This window comes from Gymnoscopelus microlampas (assembly GCF_963454915.1).
Source record: "Gymnoscopelus microlampas genome assembly, chromosome: 21".
NCBI lineage: Eukaryota > Metazoa > Chordata > Actinopteri > Myctophiformes > Myctophidae > Gymnoscopelus > Gymnoscopelus microlampas.
In genome coordinates, this window is record NC_139958.1 from 24,823,784 (window position 1) to 24,847,185 (window position 23,402).

Consider the following 23,402-nt stretch of genomic DNA (forward strand, 5'->3'; position numbering starts at 1 on the left):
ATTTTGACACTTGCTTTGGCAATGTAATGTTAAACGTATGTGTTCTCATGCCAATAAAGCTGTGTGGGGGTTAAACACACCGCCCACGTGGGTGAACCCACACCTCTAACCAAACGAACCTCCCCCGGTCGCTCAGTGTTATGACGTCAAATGTGCTTTATTACAGAATGTTTTCATCTGCCATGCGTTTCATGTAAAGTAAGTGTCAAGCTCTCGGTGTCTGATCATAGCAGCTCAATTGATATGTATTGTGTTATCTGAAATATGGAACTATTTGGTGGTTTACTGACTGTATGTTTTTTACACACTATCACATCGATACGACCTCATGAGAGTCATGACCGCTGTCTCATAGATCTATCTATCTATCTATCTAGGCTTGGATCAATACAATAGATGTATTTGATCGATTCTGACATTTGCATCATATATACGAAAGTAAAAGTCAAGACTTGATAAAATACACTATGATAGTCTTGATTCAAGGCTACTATCTATCTACTCTGCTGTCTGTCTGTCAGCAATTATATAAATAGTCAGTAATTATATACATTAAAAAGTATTCAGTTATAAATCATATCAGCCGTGCGTTTGCCTCGTTTGTGCACACGACGTTGACCCGATTGACACTTAATCACTTACAGTTAGTTATAGAGCATTATATAAGCCTACCGTACTATTTCTCCCTATAATTTCCTATTTGCACAATGCGGGCTTTGCCAGCTGGTACACTGGCTCCTGGTGATGTGTGAAGAGGTGTGTGTTTGCAGCTGCAGGCAGCTGTTTCTGAAATATACAGGATATGTTGTATCTACAATGTCCTGCTGAACACCTGGGCTACACCTTTTCTGCCTGACTTCCTCTGAAGGAGATCTATCACCATCCATCCCCCATCTAATCTGTCTCTTCTAGCACAGTGGTCTTCTCAAGTGCATGTCATTTGCATTTCTGTATCAAATGCAATATGCTGGAGCAGAACCTGAGATCCCATTACAAGAGATCAACTCTTTGTAAGCTTTATGATAATCTACCTATTGATATTTGGAGATGATCAGTAGTGCAAGGGTATTTATTTATGTGTAATAATAGGCCTACTTGGTCTGACCGTGGAGGTCTGGGTTTCTCAAATCTGTTGAAGTTTTTTTTTTGGAAAGGCAGTATTATTTTTGAAAAGACACTGCTGACAACCTTGTCCACCAATGATCTGGAACCAGGCTATATTGAAGTGTTAACACAGCTGTATGCTGTCGGTTTTAAGGCTACGTGGGGGTTTGATGATAATCAGCGAGTAAAAGGAAGTTTATTGAGGTTTGTTGACAAACGAACATGTCAGGCTTTATAGATGAAAGAGTATTGATACAGTCTCACTGGATAGAGCAGACGTAGATCTGGAGTGCAGATTACGCTTAACACCGCTCATGTGGTATTTTTGCTTCATGTATCACACACACACACACACACACACACACACACACACACACACACACACACACACACACACACACACACACACACACACACACACACACACAAAACCACCAGCAGCCTCACGTCATCTTATCATGAAGCCAGTCAGGCTTTATTATGGCTACAGGAGCAAAACCACAAACACATTTATAGTGGCCAGTGTAAGTGTGGCAATCCATTTGCCATCAGTATCTATCTCCACCTGCGTGAGAGACAGCTGAGACACCACACCACAGGTCTGTTGTTTTCCTCTTGCAGCATTCAGGCTAAAGATTGTAAATGTTGTACCAGACAATGGAGGATGTCATTGGGTGTATAACACTGCAGGCTGTTCACACCCGTTGGCTGTGAAAGACGGGGTTCAGCGTGTGCGTGTGTTTTTAAGCCTTTGTGTCTCTGAATGCGTATGTACATGTGTGGATGTTAGGGTTCAGTGACACATGCTCACGGTTGAGGGGAGGCTGGCAGTTGGGAGGTTGCTCGTCCATAGAAAAGAAGTGGCCGGTCTCCAAGGCATTGTATTTTCCAAACGGGAGTTCCCCCTTCAGGAATGTACAAGGAATTGTGTATAGGTTGTGAGGAGTAAGTATGTGTGTGCATATTTAGTGTGCACATACATGCACACTAAATAGTTGGAGGAAGTTATAGAAATGTAATGGGGTATGATGTTATTTTGAAGAGCCGTCGTTTTGTACTGCAAGTTCAGTATTAATTGACAACATTGAACATATTTATTTGTGTTGTGTGTTGCATATTTAATCTTGGAAGTACTGTTATTGTACTTATATCTACATTGTTGGACTAAAATGTTAGTACTTATTATAGTTAGTCCCAGGACTCCAAAATCCTTTTTATGACAGTTCCACAACTTGACTTTTGATCTAGTAGCTGTAATCTTTTATTTATTTGTTTTTATTTCTTGGATGTAAATTCTTTGTGTTGGTGTTTTGTTTTTTGTTTTTTGCAGCCTCTCTCAATGCATTCCAGGTTTAAATAAAGTTTGATTGATTATTGTAATGAATTAATACAAGCAGTGGACCCTCTGCTGGTTGATGTAGGCTATTGCTTTCTATTAGCATCATATTGACCTAAATAGGCAAAAGAAAGAGACCATGAAAAACATACTTAGAAGTCTTATTAACTAAATACCTTTACCTAATGTATTCTACCCCGCCCCCCCTCCCCCTCTCTTCACGTTTCCTCTTTTTTTCTGTTTACAGTAATGGCTATGAATAATTTGAATATTCTGCGGCCAGTTCTATGCCGATCTCTGGTGCAACTGGCCAGGTGTCCCTTACAAGGCAGTGCCAGGGCCAGCGCATCACTCCTGTGCCACCAGGCTACTAGCACCCCTGATATCTGCACCAGGTCTTATGCTACGAAGAAGGCCATAGGTCAGTACAGAGGCTACCCTTTTATCAGTTTATTCAAGGTGGTTGAGTGTCCTGGTTTACATCAATGTTTTTTTTGGGGGGGGTTCAAGTCTTGCTTATGGCATTTAACCACTTACACCCTATATACTTTAGGGGTTAGGGCATCACTCCTGTGCCACCAGACTACAAGCACCTCTGATATCTGCACCAGGTCCTATGCTACGAAGAAGGCCAAAGGTCAGTACAGAGGCTACCCTTTTATCAGTTTATGCAAGGTGCCTGAATGTCCAGGTAAACGTCAATGTTTTTCTTTTGGGGGTGGGGGTTCGTTCAAGTCTGGCTGATGTCATTTATCCACTTAAAACCCTATATACTTCAGGGGCTAGGGGTTAGGGCCAAGTATACCCCAGGGGTCTATACTTGGCCCCCTCCCTTTTTTCCTCTACACCAAATCTCTTCGGTGAAAATACAAAATAGCCAATCTACAAGCTCACAACGTGTCACGTTGCTTGTAGATCTGCTATTCTCACCAAACGTTTGCCTATTCGCAGAATTATTATGACAAGAATACAGATGTTAGGGTTCATGTGGTTACACACACTGACTGATTTGAATTCCACGACACAACAGTGTTCTTGTAAATATATAGCTACTGTGTACTGTACATAAGAGCAATATGTACACTTGCTATATTTTTTATTGTAAAAGTACAGTAAGCTTACGCAAGAAAACAAAACACAGCTAGACTTCATAGTCAATTTATTTTTTCATGTTTTGTGTATAATTAAAATCTTTATCTTAATTAATGTAATTAGCATTATGTTCCAACTTCCTTCCTCGTTCTTTCTTTCTTTCTTTGCTTTCTTCCATCTTCACGTTTTAATTCCTCATGCCTTTCCTTCCATCCATCTCCACAGCCAAGGCGAAAGGTCAGGCATCCAAGGTGACCATTAACTTTGGTCTGGTGGAGGACATCATCAGTCTTGATGAAGTGAAGGGGGACATGATGGCTGTACTCGACGCGCTGAAAGATGACTTCAGTCGAAACCTCAGCATTCGAACCTCACCAGGTAGTGAAACCATCATCAACCTTGCACAATTGTGGGCATGTCGTTATAGAAAAGTTCAAAGAAATAATAGTAAAACAAAGTAAAGAATAGCATATGTACAAGCTCACAACGCTTTGCCATGCTTGTAGAGAATACTATTCTCGCTATTCGGCATACGACATAATATAAAGGGCTTACGTGATTAAGTAGTCCTCTCCATAGCCGGGAAGATACACAGCCACGTTTTCACTTTCATTTAAAAGTCAAGAAGTGGTCTGCTTTCTTTGCATCTACCTGACAAACTGCCTCAGGGCTTATAGTTTCAAGAGCCCCGTGTGACCTTACCTTGACCCCTGGTTGACCTCTGTTTCCTCAACTACATCCAGGTCGTGACCCCTCACCTTTGGGATGTACCAAATGGGAGCTGGGTTCAGGAGTATGTCGGGTTGGAGTGGGTGGGGGTATAATGAAAGATCCCAAGAGAGAGAGTGAGCAACTGTGAGATTTACTTCATGAATTGAATTTCACACAGTTTGTACGTCATTACATCTTTCCACCTGAATTATTCAACCATTTTTATCAGATGTAGTGCAATGGCGTTGAATGCCACTTTATCTGAAATCTTTGCTTGATTTCAAGCTGCTCCATTTCACCTCACTTATTCCCCTTGCAATTAATTCATTAATTCATGTGTTTGAGATCTTGTGCACCTCTTCTTTACTTTCTAGTTTTTCACTGACTTGTCCTCATCCTTTTATCCTTAAATGGGGTGTAAGTGATGTTATTGTTTTTGTTTCAAAAAAGGTCTTTAGTAAACACAAAAATACATTTATATAGGTCGTTGTAACCGTTTTATCCAATCAGGAGGGAGAACCCCACAAAGATAATTTATCAGCTTCAGTTTTAAAATTGAGGTATATTGTCAAAATATAATTGTGTCCGCCTAGCCCTATCCCAATATCTTCGCTGCCCCCTTCCATTGTCTGCATATCCATGGGTGGCTGCATCTCTCTATTCCTCTCATGTGTCTATCCAACACATGGATAGACACATTCCCAAACAATGGACAGGGACCCATTTTGGGAATGGGTCCCGAGTAAATACCCCCCTTTTGGGTCCCGAGTAAATCTAAATTTAAAAAGATTTTCAGAAAAAAAAAATCCATTCTTTCAAGAAATTATGAAAATAGCAGATTCCTCTCTACTCTATCTTTCTCTCTCTATCCTCCATCTGTCTGTCTATCCCTCTCTACTCTGTCTCTCTCTATCCTCTGTCTGTCTGTCCCTCTCTACTCTGTCTGTCTGTCTGTCTGTCTGTCTGTCTGTCTGTCTGTCTGTCTGTCTGTCTCTCTCTCTCTCTCTCTATCATCCATCTGTCTGTCCCTCTCTACTCTGTCTGTCTGTCTGTCTCTCTCTATCCTCCATCTGTCTGTCCCGCTCTACTCTGTCTGTCTGTCTGTCTCGCTCTATCCTCCATCTGTCTATCCCTCTCTTCTCTGTCCAGCTGCACAGTAATCCAGGGAGGCAGCAGGACTTAAAGCTGACAACAGAATCTCACTGACTGGAGAGATGAGATGGTGGAATGAAATGACGTCAGTTGTCCATACGAGAGAGAAAGAGAGTGTGTGTGTGTGTGTGTGTGTGTGTGTGTGTGTGTGTGTGTGTGTGTGTGTGTGTGTGTGTGTGTGTGTGTGTGTGTGTGTGTGTGTGTGTGTGTGTGTGTGTGTGTGTGTGTGTGTGTGTGTGTGCATGTACTGTATTTGTTCCATGATTGTCTCATCTGGCTCTAATTACAAGAGAGAGAGAGAGAGAGAGAGAAAGAGAGAAATAGAAAGAGAGAGAGAGGTAAAGGCATAGTGGAACGTCACCTTGGCTGAGGGTAGAGGGCTGTGCAGAGAGAAACGATTAATACTGTGACCCATTCCCTAGGTCTGGCCAGACACACACACACACACACACACACACACACACACACACACACACACACACACACACACACACACACACACACACACACACACACACACACACACACACACACACACACACACACAGTTGTAAGTAACTATTATGGTTTGTCGCTGATGGCTCCCCCAGCCTGAAAACCAGCTCTGTTTCCATGGAGACCTTGATTAGACTTCTTAGGCTAAGAAAGGCTTGTTGTATTAACCACTAAAGCCCAGCATACTTCGTTAGCGCCTACAGCCAATATACAAGCTTTTAACTGTATATATTTATATTTATTTAAATCTAACTGCATACATAGATCTACATGCCTATATGTACATAATGATACATTTAACTATTGATACACGGTACATACATAACTACTATATGCCCATTTGAAGGTGATATAATTCACATGATATTATGTGTCCTTAAGTCTATTTATATGCCGTTTTTATTGGTGATTGAATGCATACGATGCCTACACCTCTACTGTATGTATTGATTTCTTCCTACTTGTGGCCTATGCGCACATCTGACCAGCCCAGACACATCTGTCTATCTGGTATGAAAACACCTTTACAGAGGTCTTCTGGGTTAAAGCTACGAGGGCACTTAAATGTGTAGGGATTTGGTGATGCATTTAGGTTTTGTTTTATACCTCTCATGTTTGAATTTGAAGACTTTGGAAATACAAAACAAATATTTACAATTTACAATTAAAAAAAGCTAGTGGTTAGTTAATGCTATAGTTTATAGTCCGTCAGGCTTAATAATGAATCGGGACTTAAATATTTAGCCAAATGGCTTCTCAGTCCCCCCCCCCCTTCCTAGTCCTACTCTTACTATCCCACCTCCTCCTTCTCCTCTGACCTCTGTGGTTTAAGAAATGACTGTCTGCCCTCTCAAAGCGTTAGCAGATGCATGGGCATAACGTTGCTGAGACATGCAGGTAACGCAGACAGACAGGCAGAAGGTCATTCACAGACATACAGGCAAATAATGCTGGCTAGCAAGTCATGTATACCGAAACCGATATTTAAAACCAATACTCGATATATAGCCGTCTAATCGAGAAGCAAGGTTTTTTTTTTGTCTGATTAACACTTAACCCTGCATTATACTGCATATTGTACTATGGTGGCATATGAAAATTGTGAAATAGCCGATCTACAAGCTCACAATACGGTACGCATGTTGAGCTTGTAGATCGGATATTTTCAAACGTTTTTGTTTAATTGTTCATTAATCGTAATCTAGGCAAAAGTTTGAATTCATCGTGTTATTGATTTGATATTGACTGTCAAGTACACATACTGTACCGGTGACAGGAAAGCGGTACACACCAGCTAGGATGAAGGGTCATGCAAATGCATGTTTTGAGTCAAAGGTAGACAGAGACATTGGCAGCCAGATAGACAGTATGTCAGTCAAAGATTTCGGTGTGGCCTCTCAATGAGCAGGTAGTTACTGTATTACTCGTTTTACAGCATTGATCGCACACCTTATATTCTGTTTCATTTATGCTTTCGTTGTGTCTCCATGTGCTCCTAATGACAAAATACTAAACGTGTTCTTTGCCCTTAAAAATACAAGGATAAAAAGGTTGTATAGAGACAATTACACCATTGGCTCACCTCCCCTTCACCCTAAAACATCTACACACACACACACACACACACACACACACACACACACACACACACACACACACACACACACACACACACACACACACACACACACACACACACACACACACACACACACACACACACACACACACACAGAGGCACACAGAGGCACAAAGACATAGACACGTATACATGTGCATACACGCACGCACGCAAGCGTGTGCGCGCACACACACACACACACACACACACACACACACACACACACACACACACACACACACACACACACACACACACACACACACACACACACACACACACAGGCACAGACCTCACTGGGCAGGGAGGGAGGCAGTGATGTAAGACAGAGAGTTGGAGGAGGAAACAGCCTCATCTGAGGTTAGCCAGATGGAGAGAACGAGAGAGATGGATAGATGGAGGGAGGAAGGGGGGGGGGGGGGGTGGAGAGATAGAGCGTTAAAGAAAGAAAGAAAAAATACATACGCTCACTTCTGTGAATGCATCTCTCGTTTGCGGTGGAGAGATCGTAGATCATGGAAACTCTCACACAGCCTGACAGTGGTCTTCTCCTCACTCCAGTTTATTACACACTTCTACCAAGTGTGGCTCACTATGGCCCACCATAGCTCTGATCATTACCATGTTCTTTGATGGTATTCATTGTTTTTGTTTTTTCCAATATTAGTTCCCCCTTGTTAGCCATCTTAACCACTTGAACCCCAGCATCCATATTCTGGGGGAAATATTAGCCAAAAACAGACAATCTACAAGTTCACAATGAGTCGCGAGGCATTGTGAGCTTGTAGATTGGCTAGTTTTGGCGGTCCAAGTACAAAGCCAACTCACGTCCAGTTTACTAAAAGTGTAGAGGGTTTAAGTGTTTAACAATACAGTATGAATTAGCATGATGAGTAAAGTAAACCTTGATTTCAGAATCATCTTTATTGTCACGTCACAGGTTTGCAGGTGTTAAAGAAGTGGGTGAAATTATGTTTTGCAAGTGCGCAGCATTATTTGTAGTTTTTGTGAGAAGAGAGAGGATAGAGGTAGGGTAGAGCAGGAGAGGTAAGAACGAAAAAGAAAAAGAAGACTTGGTTACGCGCCAGTGTTGCAATGCAAAAAATAGCAGATCTACAAGCTCACAGGGCATATTTCTTGGCTATTTTCGCAAGCACCACCTGCACGCAACTAAACCTAAATCAGGCTGAATGCTAGCTACAAGCTGATGAGTAACTGCCTTGGCCATCAACGGAGGAGTGCTGGCAAGACTATGTCGACTTGCTGAATTGTTCGCTCTGCAGAAACTTAAAATTATGATGGCATATTTTGACAAATTATAATCTGCTTTTGATATCACGCTGTGTAAACGGTGTCAGCAAAAGCTTGCCATGTAGTAAAGCTAGAACACAGTTAACAACTGTTATTCATTCCAGGAGAAAACCATACAATTAAAAAAAAAAAAGGATTTGTTGGCAATTGTTATGGATGTTCTTGTAAATATTTGGATATTTTAATTGTGGCACTGTCTCTTTCTGCCCGCTGGAAGCTTTGTTATGTGGTCGTCTGAGGTCCCGAGAGTAATGTTTGCCCTGTCCTTGCTTTCTGATGGGTAACAAATGGAAGATGGGCAAGAAACAATCTCTGTGCCATCTGGGTGTAATAACTAGTGGAAAATGAGGGGCTGGTTATTTATGTATTTATTTGATCGGGACATCGTATATTAATGAACAGTGCACTCCAATTCAGTACAATGGAGTACAGCTAGGAAGCATAATAGGAAGTAAATATATAAGAGTTAGCTAGAATGCTCATTTACATCCTCAGTCCCTGACAGACAACATTAAAACAACATACTACATAGTGAGCGTAAACCATTTGGTAGGATTTGCGGAGATGACAAATATATCGTTATTCATGGTTTTCGACCATTTAAAACATTTAAATTCTATACTGCATGGAATCATTTGTCCCTTTTTCTTCTGCTATCGCCTTATTGTGCTGCTTCCGTATTGTCCTTGTCGCCTGTGAGAAAAATATCACAGGTCTCGATAGAGCTCATACCATTTTAAGATCAATTTTGGAGCTTTCAGATGATGTGAACTTCAACTTTCTAACTATAATTCGTCACATAACAATAAACCGGTTCAGTTCCCTTTTGAGTATTATCTATGTTTGGATCTGTCACAGTGTAACTTCTGAATCTTTTAACCACATTCTCCTCAGAATGTGCACTTGTAAGTTGACCGGCCCCCCTCCATTTTCCCCTCGACACCTAATCTCTTTGGCCAATATACAACCTCACATTTCATTGCAACGCTTTGTGAGCTTGTAGATATACTATTCTTTTGGCAAATGTTTGCCTATTTTTGTTGAATGTCTGTTTAGAATGATGCCAGAACTCGCATTATGTCCTTCAACAGGTACTCATTTTATATCTACCTGTTGAAGGACATGACTTGAATTTTCCTTTTTATGAATGTTTTGAGCCGTGCACCCTGCATGTTTTTTTTGTATTGTCCCTCTTTTTGACTGAAGTTGTGCTCTCATTCCGATGTGGTTAAGCCCTATTTTATACTATTTCGTACAGTGTGGTGCGGCAAAAATATGCGATGCGTTGTGAGCTTGTGGATTGACTTTTTTAGAACATGTTTACCTGTAATGACAAACCCAAAACGGGGACGCCAGGGTTAATGTTGTTAATGGACCTTGTGCATAAAGCTGGTTTGGTATCATTCAGCGATTCAGTCCACTCGGGCCAAACCCACAATGCATCATGTACATGACTCAGATCTATTTATTTGCTGTGTTTTCTACCTGTTTTGTAGACCATGTCCTCTGACTGTAAATAGACCGCAGGCCTTATTGCAATAGAGCTCTGTTCCGCTGTGTTTCAGGAGCACTGGACCACATTGTGGTGACCACTAAAGATGGGAAGTTCCCCCTCAACCAGCTGGGGCAGATCTCCATGAAATCTCCTCAGCTCCTAGTTGTCAACATGACCAGCTTCCCTGAAGTAAGGAGGATTCTCACACTCACTCTTTTGTCTGTCTTCTACACCACAGTCTCTTCACCAAAAATAGCAGATCTACAAGCTCAAAACATGTTGCGTTGCGATGCGTTTTGAGCTTGTAGATCTGCTTTGTTTGGCGAAGGTTCCCCCCCAGATAGGCATGCTGGGGTTCAAGTGGTTAAATACATTTGTACAAACCCTCCAGATGAGAAGTGGTAGAGCTGAAACGTGACCTGCCTTTATCTCCAACTGGCTCTCTGATCCTATGTGATTGATCGCTAGAGTTCTTAGTTTTTTGGGGGTAAAAGATATTAATAAAACTTTTAATGTGTGTGTGTGCGTGCATGCGCATACCTACCCACATAACGCATGCATCTGTGAGCGCAAGCATATTTGAGCAGAGTTGCAGGCATGCATGTATGTGTGAGCTGTCACAGAGAAGGAAATGACCTCATTTTACCCTCAGGTTAGGAAGGAATGGATTATTTTTCTCTTGTGACTCTCTTTTCTCTCCCTGTCCTTCTCAGATGTTATTATGCTATGCTAATCATGGTTTCAGACGCAAAATGTAACCAAGATGGAAACTCATACATTCATACATTCTAATGTGCATTGTTCCAGCAAACAGTATAAATAGCTCAGAAGTGTTTACACTCAGCAATTTAAATTAACACTCAAGATGTTTCTGCTGCTTGTATTTTTTAATCTGATGCTTGTCGATAACTTGCCTTTGAAATAAGGCTTTCATGAACAATTGAGTCCCATCAGCCCATTTTCAGAACTACATTCTTTCCAGCACTTATTTCCTTTCCTACTATCTACAAAAATCACAAAGATCATACTATTTTGTAGAAAGATATTTACAAAGCACTAATCTAAATTAGAGCTTTTATCATCGCCGTTGTTGACCTCTATTTTCCATTTTAACTCACTGAGTGCCAGAATTATTTCTGGCTATTTCTGGCCAGTGCGATTATTTTTTCTTTTTTTCAAAGTAAAAAAAAAGTGCTTCGGAAGCGACATACAACCTTTTTCAGTTATAAGTTAAACAAGGAGTGGATGGAGCTGCACATCTTCAGATAATGATATCTTGGGTTCTGAAAAACACGTAAAACACGCCATTGGCACGTTGCGCCATAGCGGTAAAACACGTGAAACACGTCAATGGCACTCACTGAGTTAAAGCCTTAACTCTAGCAGCACAGCAAAACCTGAGAGTTAATTTAAACCGAGAGAGTTAAAGCTGCACGTAACTTTCCTCTTCAACCCCTGATTTGCACACAGTTTCCTGAGCAAGTGCTGAAAATGTTATCATTGAGCTAATAGAGCCTGCCTGCTTGCTCAGGGGATGAATTGAATCTTGACCATCAGGTCAACATTCGTGTCATATCCTGTGTCTAGGTGAGACATGACCTTTGACACGATCTAAATGTCTCAATAGAAGAGCAGGACAAAATACAACCACCCCAATTGTATAAGTTATATTGTATCAACATACTCTACCATACAGATTGGACAAAATGATGCTACTAGTTTCAGACAAAGCAAGATATGTGTTTCTTTTTTTAAGTATGCTTTGGATATTCAAACACCGATCTACATGAGCTTGTAGATCTGCTATTTTTGGAAAATCTTGAAAAAAACATTGAAAGTTTTGTCTATAACGACATGCTCAAAATTGGGGCACCAGCCAGTGTTAATGTGGTTAACAGTCTTCAGTAGTTTGGAAATAACTACTAATGGGAGATCTCATCAACCCCATCATCCATTTGACAAATACTTACACAACCTGCCGAATCTATTCCACACATACAGTAGCTATTGTACTCCAAGTGTCTACATACTGGCGGCTGTCTGGTTAGCACAACTGCATGGCACAAATAATGACGGCTGCCTTTTAACACATCGGGTGCCGAACACGGTCTGGACCGTGTTTTCACATAGTAGCGCTCTGGTGCCGAACACGGTCCGAACATCTGGCCCAAAGGATGGGCCAGATGCATCATCGTGTCAAAAAACATGGCGCACATCCGCTTCCGCTCTATTTCCTTCTCTAATACCCCTATAACTCCGAAACTTTTTACTCTGGGGAAAACGACTCATTTTGTGTGCACGATCGCTCCGCCATTGTTACTCGCGTGAGCGATGTTATCGTTCCAGGCGTTAGCCAGTACCATCAGGCAAAATGGAGGCATGCTTTTTTTTCTCATGGAATGCGCGTCGTGGAGTCTACAGCTTAAACAGCGCTGCGCAGCTCAACGGTGAGATTTCGGCACCGAACGTAATCTGTTATTATAAAATGCTGGCACTCGATGTGTAAAAAGTCACCGGGCAGCCTAGCGGAGCGCTTTCAAAAATTGAAAATGGTCAAACTCATAGAGAAATACGCATATGACATGGCCCGCTTTTTTTTATCAGCTGGCCAATCATGATAAATTGTATCAGCTGTCTGGAGATTGTGGGGTCAACCCTCTTCAACAGGTCTTTAAATTCCCCGCTTGCTGCTTTGCCTGAAGCAAGCATTAAAATGAGCTTCATCCAGACGGAGCTCCTGGACAGGGTTGTCATGTGTACCGTACCACCGTCGACCGTGGAGGATGTTAAGCGCAGATCCTGTGTCTGTAGCCTTTGGGTGCCTTTTCGCACACATTAACCACTGTCAACCTGGCATTCCTATTTTAGCCATCTCATTATAGGTGACACATTTTCAGAATTTTGCATTGCGTTGCTACGCGTTGGGAGCTTGTAATTCGGCTATTTTCAAAACATTATGAAAGCATACTAGGTCTTAAGTGGTCAATAGAAGTGAAGCTATTCAATCTGTCACCTAAGTCAGACTCAGTGACCCTTGTGGTAAATATACCCCACACCCATTATTTCACACACAGACCTGACCTATAGACCACACACACACACACACACACACACACACACACACACACACACACACACACACACACACACACACACACACACACACACACACACACACACACAGCCACATAGCCAGATGCTACTCTACCACCCTGCACCACGTTAACTCATGGCCAACATGGAGGTGAGTGTGCAGCGCCCAGAGCTAATAGGCTTATAATGATGCCTATCCATTACCTAACGCTCCAGAGGCCTCGCCATTGTTTTCCATCCATTCATTAACAGGAGCCTGGGAAGGTACAGTGGAATGAACAACAGCCACCAGAGGCTGTTGATCTCAGCTAGAGGCAATGTGTTGTATACATTAATTAACCACTTTCAGCCTGGCCTCAATGTTCTGGGCAAGTCTTTTTAGGCGAGGATTTACAAAAAATATAATTAAAAACAGAAATATCTTAGAAAATAGCTGATCTAGTACAAGCTCACAAAATGTCTTAGCTATTTCTTGCTATTATTTAGAATATGGTTTAAATGCTTAACAATATGCAAAGATCAGGGGCAACGGGCGTGTGTGTGGGAGGGATATGTGTGCGCATGTTCGCCTGCTTCTTGTGTGTGTTCATTTGCGTATGTCTTTCTGTATATGTGCGTGCATGTTTAAGCATTGCTTAGGAATCGCTTGCAAGGCATCGTAGCACATTTCAAATAGTGTTTCTTAAAACACTGCGTTTCTGCGTCCACGTGCGCGTGCCTGCACACACACACTCCTCTCTGCTGCCCTTGTTGCTTTGAACTGGGCCGTCAGCGTTTGATGTGAAACTTCAGTGTAATTCCTCTTCCTCTCCAACATATTAACCAGAACATGCCTGGCCTTTCCAGAGAATTCCACGCGGGTTTTCCGTAACCGCTGGACTGGTGCACAGAGAGAGGGGGAAACGGTGATGAATTTGATGCTGAGAACAATCAAACATAGGTATGGGTGGAATCGATCACCCCGCACTCAAAGAGAAGCAACCGAAGAACCAGAGAGAGAGGGGGGGGGGGGCGGGAATGGAGGGCCTGCCTGCATTCCGGATGGGTTTTTAACCCATTTAGACCGGGAAAGAATCTGTGTCATTTTCAGATTTCTTTGGCTATTCAAAAATAGCAGATTCTGCTATTTTTGAAAAATCTTGAAAATGTGTGCAAATCTTTGTAAAGCAAACATTTGTAACTCAAATCTTTACTTCTGGGGATTCTACAAATGTCTTCTAACAGTTTTCTGAAAAACATATGTTGCTTTATCAGTGGTTCTCAAACTTTCATGTCAAGGACCCCCAAAATGATATGTATTTGGCCGCCGGCCCCCATCTCAAAATATTTGGTTCCAGGGACCCCCATGAAGCAAATATTTGAGTTACAAATGTTCCCTTTAAAAATATATATATGTATTCAAATATTTGCACAAATGGTCAAGTTTTGTCAAAAATAGCAGATCTACAAGCTTGCATATCTGCTATTTTTGAATAGCCATGTATAAAATATGGATAAAGTGGTTACACAGATGCGTTCCCGGTTTGAATGGGTTAACAAAAGGGGAAAAGAAAAGAAACTGGACCTCATGAATTAATTTAATACATACAAATAAATTCCTTTAATCTCACTGCCATTTCTTTCCCCCAGTGGAAAAGACGAAAAGGCCCGAGTGAGAAATCAGAGTAGGGTAGAAAGCCTTTTCCTGACATTGCACATTTGCGCTCTTTGTAATGCCTGGGCTCAGGGAATTGCCATGCGGTTGCAGAAGGAGGTTTTGAGGAGTGTGATTCTCTGGTTTCAGTGGCTGTCGGAGGACTCAGTGGATTTGACTTCATCTCCCTTTCCTGAGAGCTTTCTTTTAACTCTAGCACTCGTAATGTAGTGGTTGCTAGGCCAGATTATATTCTACACATGGTGGATAATGTTGTTTTTTCTTTTCTTTTTACACCGTGTATAGTGTTTAACACGTACTGTTGAGCATGGCGTCGCTGTCAGGCTGAAACCTTGTACATCCATAAGTTAATGTCCCGTTTTATACTTTGTCGTATGACGGCGGTGCGTGAAAGTAGACAATCTGCACGCGTTGTGTCTGAACATTTTCGCCTATAATGTGATGGGAAAAATATGGTTGAAAGTGGTCAGGTCTGGTTGTGGTTTCTACGATACAGTAACTGCATCGATTTCGAATTCCAACTACATCAATATGCAGCAACTTCAACCAATCGTGTGACTTTCAATGCAAAGAGTCGATTGTATCGATACTAAGAAGTTGTGCCTTGTATTTAGCAATGTTAAGACAAGAACGGGGTTCCACATTGCTACCTATCTATAAATGTGCAGTATCTCTGTTCATGTCAAGGTGCTAGTTTGTCCGTATTTGTTCAAATTAAATGTCTGTTTATTTGCCAGTTAATCACTGTGTTTGATACATGTTTGCCTTAAAAGAAAAAATGCACTATCCGTCCACACACGATTCAATCATTTGAAATTGATACAGTGTGAAACATACTGTATAAATGTAAAATTTTGAATCGTATCACTATAAATGAACGAATATGGTCCATGTATTGTACCGTCAACAATGTATCATGATGCGGATCGTATCGCTGCGAAGCGTATCGTTACACCCCTTCTAACCAATGAAAAATGCTAACAAGAGCCTGTGACTAGTAATGTCTACATTGGATGCATTGGATCAGATACGTTTATCATTTCCTAAAAAGTCATGGTTTTGGACATACAAGGTTTCCACAGGGCAGCGACGATATGTTGAAGAGTTCCTGTGTTCCAGTCTCTTGTATGATTAAGAATGACAATAGAAAGAAGTCATGCTACTTTGAAATAAGATTTAATTCTTTGCCCTGGGTCATTGATATTTTTGAGCGGTACTATAATTACATACAAAGAATTTACGATCAGAATTTAGTGGAAACGAGGCAAGTCCAATCCTATAGACTCAAATATCTTAAATCAAACGCAGCATCTTAAGAATGGATAGAATGTAAGTCCTTTCATGTGGAAAAGGACGAGTAATTAAAACCTTGTGACTTGTGGCTGTTGCCTAGCTTGTAGCTGACCGAATAGTGCTGTGGTTTCTAGTCTATATCCTGGCTACGTGTCAAAGTGTCCATGAGCAAGACACTGAACCATCAACTGCTCCCGATGAGTACGTTGGTGCATTGCATGGTTTTATTCCGCTAACGGTGTTTGAATGTGTGTGAATGTGTGCGTGTCAATGGATTCATGTGAAATACATTGTAAAGCGCTTTGGAAAAAGGCACTAAATACAATATTTACCATTTAGCATTTGTATGATCTCAACTTCCCCCTGTTTTATTCCAACTGTAGACCTGTGTGGTGCATGTCCTTCCCCCTCTCTTCTCTGCAGTCTCCTGTCTCTCTACTATCTTATGAGGAAGAAAAGCTCAAACCAAAAGATATAAATAAAAACCTAGTGAGTCACTCAGATGGTAGCCTCGGAAACCCATGCCTTTTTTTTGTTTCAAAAGAAAAAAAGCCTGGGAGAACCTTGCAGGAACGCTGGTCTTAGGACCTTGTTATCTCCTAACCAATCAGAGTGCTCCAAACCCAGGCGCTGGAATCCAGCGCCTGGGTTTGGCTCCGCCCCTCAAGACCATCGATTGGGCTCGTTCTTTCAGTCTACTCAGATGGTAATACATGATGCATCGTATTATTCACGTGCCGGTCATTTTGCTCTTGCGCCATACATGGGAGTCACAGTATGACATAAGAACAAAATAGCCACCAATACAACAGATTGTGTTTCCCTCTGTTTACACCTGGCCACTAAGAGGAAGAATGTTCTTCTGTATAATTCCGTCTGGGAAGGACTTCCTCTTCAGTGGTGTGAAGTAACCAAGTACATTTTACTCACTTTTGAGGAATTTTTACTTTACTGGAGTATTTCCCATTTTCAATACTTTTACTTCTGCTACATTACATCTCAGAGGCAAACATTGTACTTTTACTCAACTACAATTACTTGACAGCTTTAGTTACTTGTTACTTTGCAGATTTAGATTATTATCACAAAACGTACATTAACCACTTCAGCCCTATATATTTCGGCCATTTGAAAATAGCCGATCTACAAGCTCGCAATGCATCGCGACGCATTGCGAGCTTGTAGATCTGCTATTTTCAAAAGATTTGTATACATTATCAACTTGTGAAATGAGTACTTTCACTTTTGGTACTTTAAGTATATTTCGATGCCAATACTTTTGTACTTTTACTCAAGTAAATTTTGATTACCGGCCTTTTACTTGTAACAGAGTATTTCTACACTGCAGTATACGTTTACTTAAGTAAAAGATGCAAGTACTTTTTCCATCACTGTTCCTCTTTCTGTCTTTCTCTTGCTCAGTCTCACATAAACACTCAATAACATACCGTCCCTCCATCTGTGTCGGTGTGTGTCACTTACAAATATACTCTCTGGTTAGGTATTATTACGGCTAATTTATACGCCGTCGTACGGAGGTGTCCCTCTGCGAGAATAGCTGATGTACAAGCTCACGACGCGTCGCCTATGCTAAGTGTTATGTAGATCGGTTATTTTCGCCACGGGACTGTGTCCTACGAATAACTATAAATCAGTGCTTTAGGGTCACAGGGGGTCAGTGCCCTGCACTGCAACCCCTCAGTCTTGTCCCAGAAGGCCAAGGTCTGACAGTGGCCTAAGGCACTTCCACCCCCGAAACCCACACACACATATACACCTTCACACTATAGCAACACACACACACACACACACACACACACACACACACACACACACACACACACACACACACACACACACACACACACACACACACACACACACACACACACACACACACACACACACACACACTATAGCACACACACACACACACACACACACACACCTTAATGATTGCCAGCTGGGGCCTGGACACTACCTGCAGTTGTCTGGGCCATGTCCATTTCCCCCGGCTCTAGACACCTATCCACTTAAGTGTGTGTGTGTGTGTGTGTGTGTGTGTGTGTGTGTGCGCGCGCCTGTGCCTCCAGGCCACAGTGGCTGCCACCCGTGCCCTGAGAGAGAGTAGCATGAAACTTAACCCAGAGGTGGACGGGGCCATCATCAAGGTGCCCATTCCCAAGTGAGTCCTACACACACACACACGCACGCACGCACACGCACACACACACGCCTACCCTTGAAGGCCAGAGGGCTTTCCCCTCTCTTAGCACTTCCCCTGCCTCCTGTCTTTTTCTTTTACTTTCTTTGTCTGTCTGTCTCTTTCTTTCTTTCTCTTCTCTCTCTCTCTGTCTGTGTGAGTCCCTGTTTTATACCACTTCTTTTTTTCCCTCTCTCATTTCATTCACTCCATTGGTTTATTCCCCTTACGTCTATTTTCCTTCCTTCTCTTTGGCTTTGTTCATGTCTCATGTCCATAGCGGTTACTGACACATTTATTTGACTTGTACTCAGAGTACATGTGTAGAGACCCCTGCTGTGTTGATTCTAGGACCAATCCCTCCATTCTGTTCTGTGTGTTCACACACACACACACACACACACACACACTCTCTCTCTCTCTCTCTCTCTCTCTCTCTCTCTCTCTCTCTCTCTCTCTCTCTCTCTCTCTCTCTCTCTCTCTCTCTCTCTCTCTCTCTCTCTCTCTCTCTCTCTCTCTCTCTCTCTCTCTCTCTCTCTCTCTCTCTCTCTCTCTCTCTATAACAGGGTTTCCCTCTCTCTCTATAACAGGGTTTCCCAAACAGTGGGTTGGGACCCGAGTAAATATCCTTTTTTTGTAATTTCCTGCAATTTGTAAAATATTATTACCAAACATTTTCATTGGAAACGTTCAGGAACCACTGCTCTGTACCTGTCTTTCTCTTTCTCTCTGTCTCTCTACCTTTCATTCTCTCTTTCTCTCTCTCTCTCTCTCTCTCTACCACATCTCTCCTACTACGCTCTACACTCGCTGCCAAGTCAAATAACCTCACACACACATTATCTGTCACTCATTCATTCACTAAACCACACATGCTGCTCGCATACCTGTGAGTGTTTATGATTTCAAATCTTCATAGGTGTTTATTTGATGCATGTTAGCGCATATACTGTAAGTCTATCTGTGTATGTATGCCTGTGTGTTTTCACATGCGTATTTATTCGGGCTGTGTGTGTGTGTGTGTGTGTCTGTGTGTCTGTGTCCATGTAGCAGCAGCAGGTGTTAATCTGGCAGAGGAGGGACGCGAGAGCAGGCTCGCTTCCCCCCTGCAATCAGTCTCGGCACGCACCAAGCCACCATTTGCATTTCCATAGAGAAACGCGCCTCTCGATTGACCCTGGAATCAGTAATTAGGCCGTATTGTTTGCAGTAAATAGACACTACTCTCGGTTTGTTTGCAAATAGAACAAATAAAAGACAGACAAAAAAAAACACCAATTAAGGAAAGAAAGGGGTTGAGTTGAAATAGGAAGTGTTTTCCTGCATGAACGACTACCGGAAAGTGAAAACAAAAGTTGTGGAAGTGGAACTGACAGACAGCTCGCTTCTAATATCGTAGACGTCGGGCCGGAAACCTTTCATGTCCGAAACCGTTACTGTTCAGGAAATGGGGAAAATAAGAACCTGCGTTCCAGTGGATCCAATGTAGTTATTATTTAGTCACAAGCTCTTGTTAATCGTTTCATCGTTTAAATATTTATAAAACCCATAGACAGACTTAACCACTCTTCGACCTGGTGTCACTATAGGCCTATTGGGCATGTCATACGCAGAATCATGCCGTGTAGATAGAAAATAGGGCATTCATCATTAATGAAAGAAAAAATAAATGACATATGGAGCTACAAAGTTTCTGCATGACAGGACGATATGTGACCTTGATGAACGACGGGTGGTGAACGTCAGGACTATACTAGAGTTCCATTTCTACAAACCCACATGTAATGCCAGGGGAGTTATTGCACTTTGAGCTTCATGCTGTACCTCTTGTAATCCAGTTAATTTACCACAGGATCAAAATGTCTCAATAGAAGAGCCGAGAGACCACATCCAACCAGCACAGTTGTGTTTTGTATTAACATATTCTACCATACAGATTGGCTAAAATAATGTCTTATTCACACACTAAAAAAGCTTGTGGATTGCAGCTTTAATTGTCTTGCAGTTAAATTGACCCTCAGGCTTTTACTGCGTGAGAACCCTGTCATTCATTTAGTCTCTTCATCTCATCCGCGTTCCTCTGCCTCATTCCCTTTTTCATGCCTTATTTATAGTTCCCTCTCTTTCTTTCTTTCTCTCTCTCTCTCTCTTGCCCTCTCTTGCCCTCTCTTGCCCTCTCTCTCTCATCTCCCTCCAGGGTAACACGTGAGCACCGTGAGAACCTCACCAAGCTGGCCAAACAGTTCGGCAACAAGGCCAAGGACTCGTTGAGGAAGGTCCGCGCTAACGCTCTCTCACAAGTCAAGAAGGTCAAGGACGGGCAGTCAGAAGATACCATACGACTCGTAGAAAAACAGGTAGGGGCGCTCGGGTGTCACAGGTGTACAGGTACGTGGCGTGTACCTGCCAACCACAGTCTATAGGGTTTGAAATCCACCGCGGGTGTCCAACCACGTCTAAGTTGACACAAATGGTCCGTGTTTGGGGAGGGGGGCAGAGAGGGTGATATTTGTTGCTGCACGTATTCCTACAGGCTGGGGGGGGGGCAGGGGGTAGCCTGTCAGCAGGGGGTGTTGAACTAGAGGGTGGAGGCGCTACGTCCTCCCGGTGGGGGCTCCTCACTGGCAGGTGAGCCAGTGGCAACACAGAAATATGTGTGGTGTCATTCATTTCCATAACGACTAAATTGGGATAAACGGATTACTCTGAAGTCCCAGAAGGACAGAAATGTTAATACTGAAATAAATGCAAAGTGATGCTTTGCAAGAGCAGCGCGTGGGATTTTGCTTATCATTTACCATTGTGTAATCCTACGCACATGCACTGATTCTCATTCGCTTATTCAGGACGTGTGAATGTTTCTATTTCTATTGCCTATAATTAGAGATGATAGATGAGACCTGTCTATGGAACTGCAGGTGTCAAGGATCAAAGCTTCCTCTTAAAGCTGTTTCGCTATATACTAATCTATCTCAATTAAAAGATACTGAGGGGAATTGTCCACTTCCATTATGTATGGAGAGTAAGGCTGCAACTACAATAACCTGCAGTAATATTCTTAGGGATTATTTCATTGATTATTCGAGTCATCTTGAAGTGTGTTGTTTTTAACTATAAGCACATCAGGTTGTGAGCTTATAGATCTGCTATTTTCCGTATTTTTCTAAATGATTATTATATTAAAATAATTTATTTATTTTAATCAATTAAACCCCTAGCTAACTTTTTTCTTCCTCTTCTCCTTGTCTGCTCTTCACAGCTCCAACAAAATGACAGATGGCTTTACAGCTGACATAGAGAAACAGCTAGCAGCGAAGACCAAGGAGCTTTTAGCATGATAACTGACAACTCCGCACAACTCTTGTTTTTACTGTACTGTCTTGACGCTTTACCAAACATTTTCACTGCAAATAGGTGTCCATCCACATGTTGCTGCAGATACACAGTAAACTCCAGTGTGTTCATGTAATCCTAAGATTTAAATGAGCACAGGATAACTGTTGTTTTGCATCTGCAATACGTGGATGGACACCTATTTGCTGTGAAAATGTTTGCTATCATAATGCTGGAGATAGGAGAGTGTAGAGGGACAGGCTACCCTGAGCAGAGCCAGGGAGAAACAAGATGGATGCTGGATTAAAACTCTGTCCCTCGCGACTCACAAGGAACATGTGGTGTGTGCACCAACTGACTGAGCCACCAGGCCAAAGAACATTCAGTTTATTTTATTGTCAGGCCGATAATGGGGAGTGATTGGAGAACGTTTGCTGCGTGTGTTAACTACTTAAGCCTATTTCAAAAATATATTGAAAATAGCTGATCTACAAGCTCATAACGACGCATTGTGAGCTTGCAGACCTTTTTTTTTTGCAGACATTCCCAGAATAAGGACGCCAGGGTTAATGTGGTTTAAGAGAGGTGGTTCTGGAATCCCGTTGGAACCTATATCATGACTAGAGGAACCGTTGGAGAACGTCACAAACAGGGGGACAGGAGCTAGGTGTGATGGGAGGTGTTTGGGGCTCCAACCCGGCAGGTATGAGGGTTCAGATGGGCCACAGTAAATGGCACAGTCTTGCTCTTATGCTGCCGGGTGATATCTGCGTGTTTAATTGTAAGCAGCACAAACAGCAGTTGGCATGGAATAACGGCGACCCGACTGCCAGTCACCTCCCGTCTCTTCCCTCCTCCCTTGTTACTCTTCCCGTCTTCAAACAAACACGGAGCGGGCGATAGATGGACTTTTAATGGGATTTGTGGGCCTCCTCCTAATCAAACCCGTTGCCACAAGGGCTGTCTGTTTATATGAAACAAGCGCACCCGTCTGAATGTAAACTGGCTGTGGGTTTATCTTGGTAGTGAGAATGAGAGGGAGGCAAAGAGGGGTACGTTCCAGAAATGCAGGAGCCGCCTGAACAGATATCATTAGTGTGTAGCCAAACATTTGTTTCACATTGATTCAAAGTCTGCAGGAAAAAAAACGAGGGGGGTAAAAATAAATCCACTTTCTGGGGGGAAAATTGTCTTTAATTTCTGCCCACATCTAGGATTGATAATATGGCTACGGCTACTCTCTGTAAACACAATAAAGCAGGAAAAGAAACATTATTGATGGACTCCATTAAAGAAATAGTGCTTTGTACCTCATGATGTGTCATCTCTCTCTCTCTCTCTCTCTCTCTCTCTCTCTCTCTCTCTCTCTCTCTCTCTCTCTCTCTCTCTCTCTCTCTCTCTCTCTCTCTCTCTCTCTCTCTCTCTCTCTCTCTCTCTCTCTCTCTCTCTCTCTCTCTCTCTCTCTCTCTCTCTCTCTCTCTCTCTCTCTCTCTCTCTCTCTCTCTCTCA

The 23,402-nt window shown here is 42.3% G+C and overlaps 1 protein-coding gene across 1 annotated transcript; it reads left to right on the forward strand.

Annotated features, from left to right (window-relative positions):
* Positions 1–144: 144 nt before the first annotated feature.
* mrrf (mitochondrial ribosome recycling factor) lies at positions 145–23,197 on the forward strand. The gene is given in 9 exon segments (XM_084046676.1): positions 145–198; positions 2,688–2,861; positions 2,994–3,077; positions 3,758–3,910; positions 10,388–10,506; positions 18,451–18,542; positions 20,758–20,917; positions 21,820–21,828; positions 21,830–23,197. Coding segments are annotated over 8 exon segments (858 nt in total). The 5' UTR covers positions 145–198; positions 2,688–2,689; the 3' UTR covers positions 21,899–23,197.
* Positions 23,198–23,402: the final 205 nt, after the last annotated feature.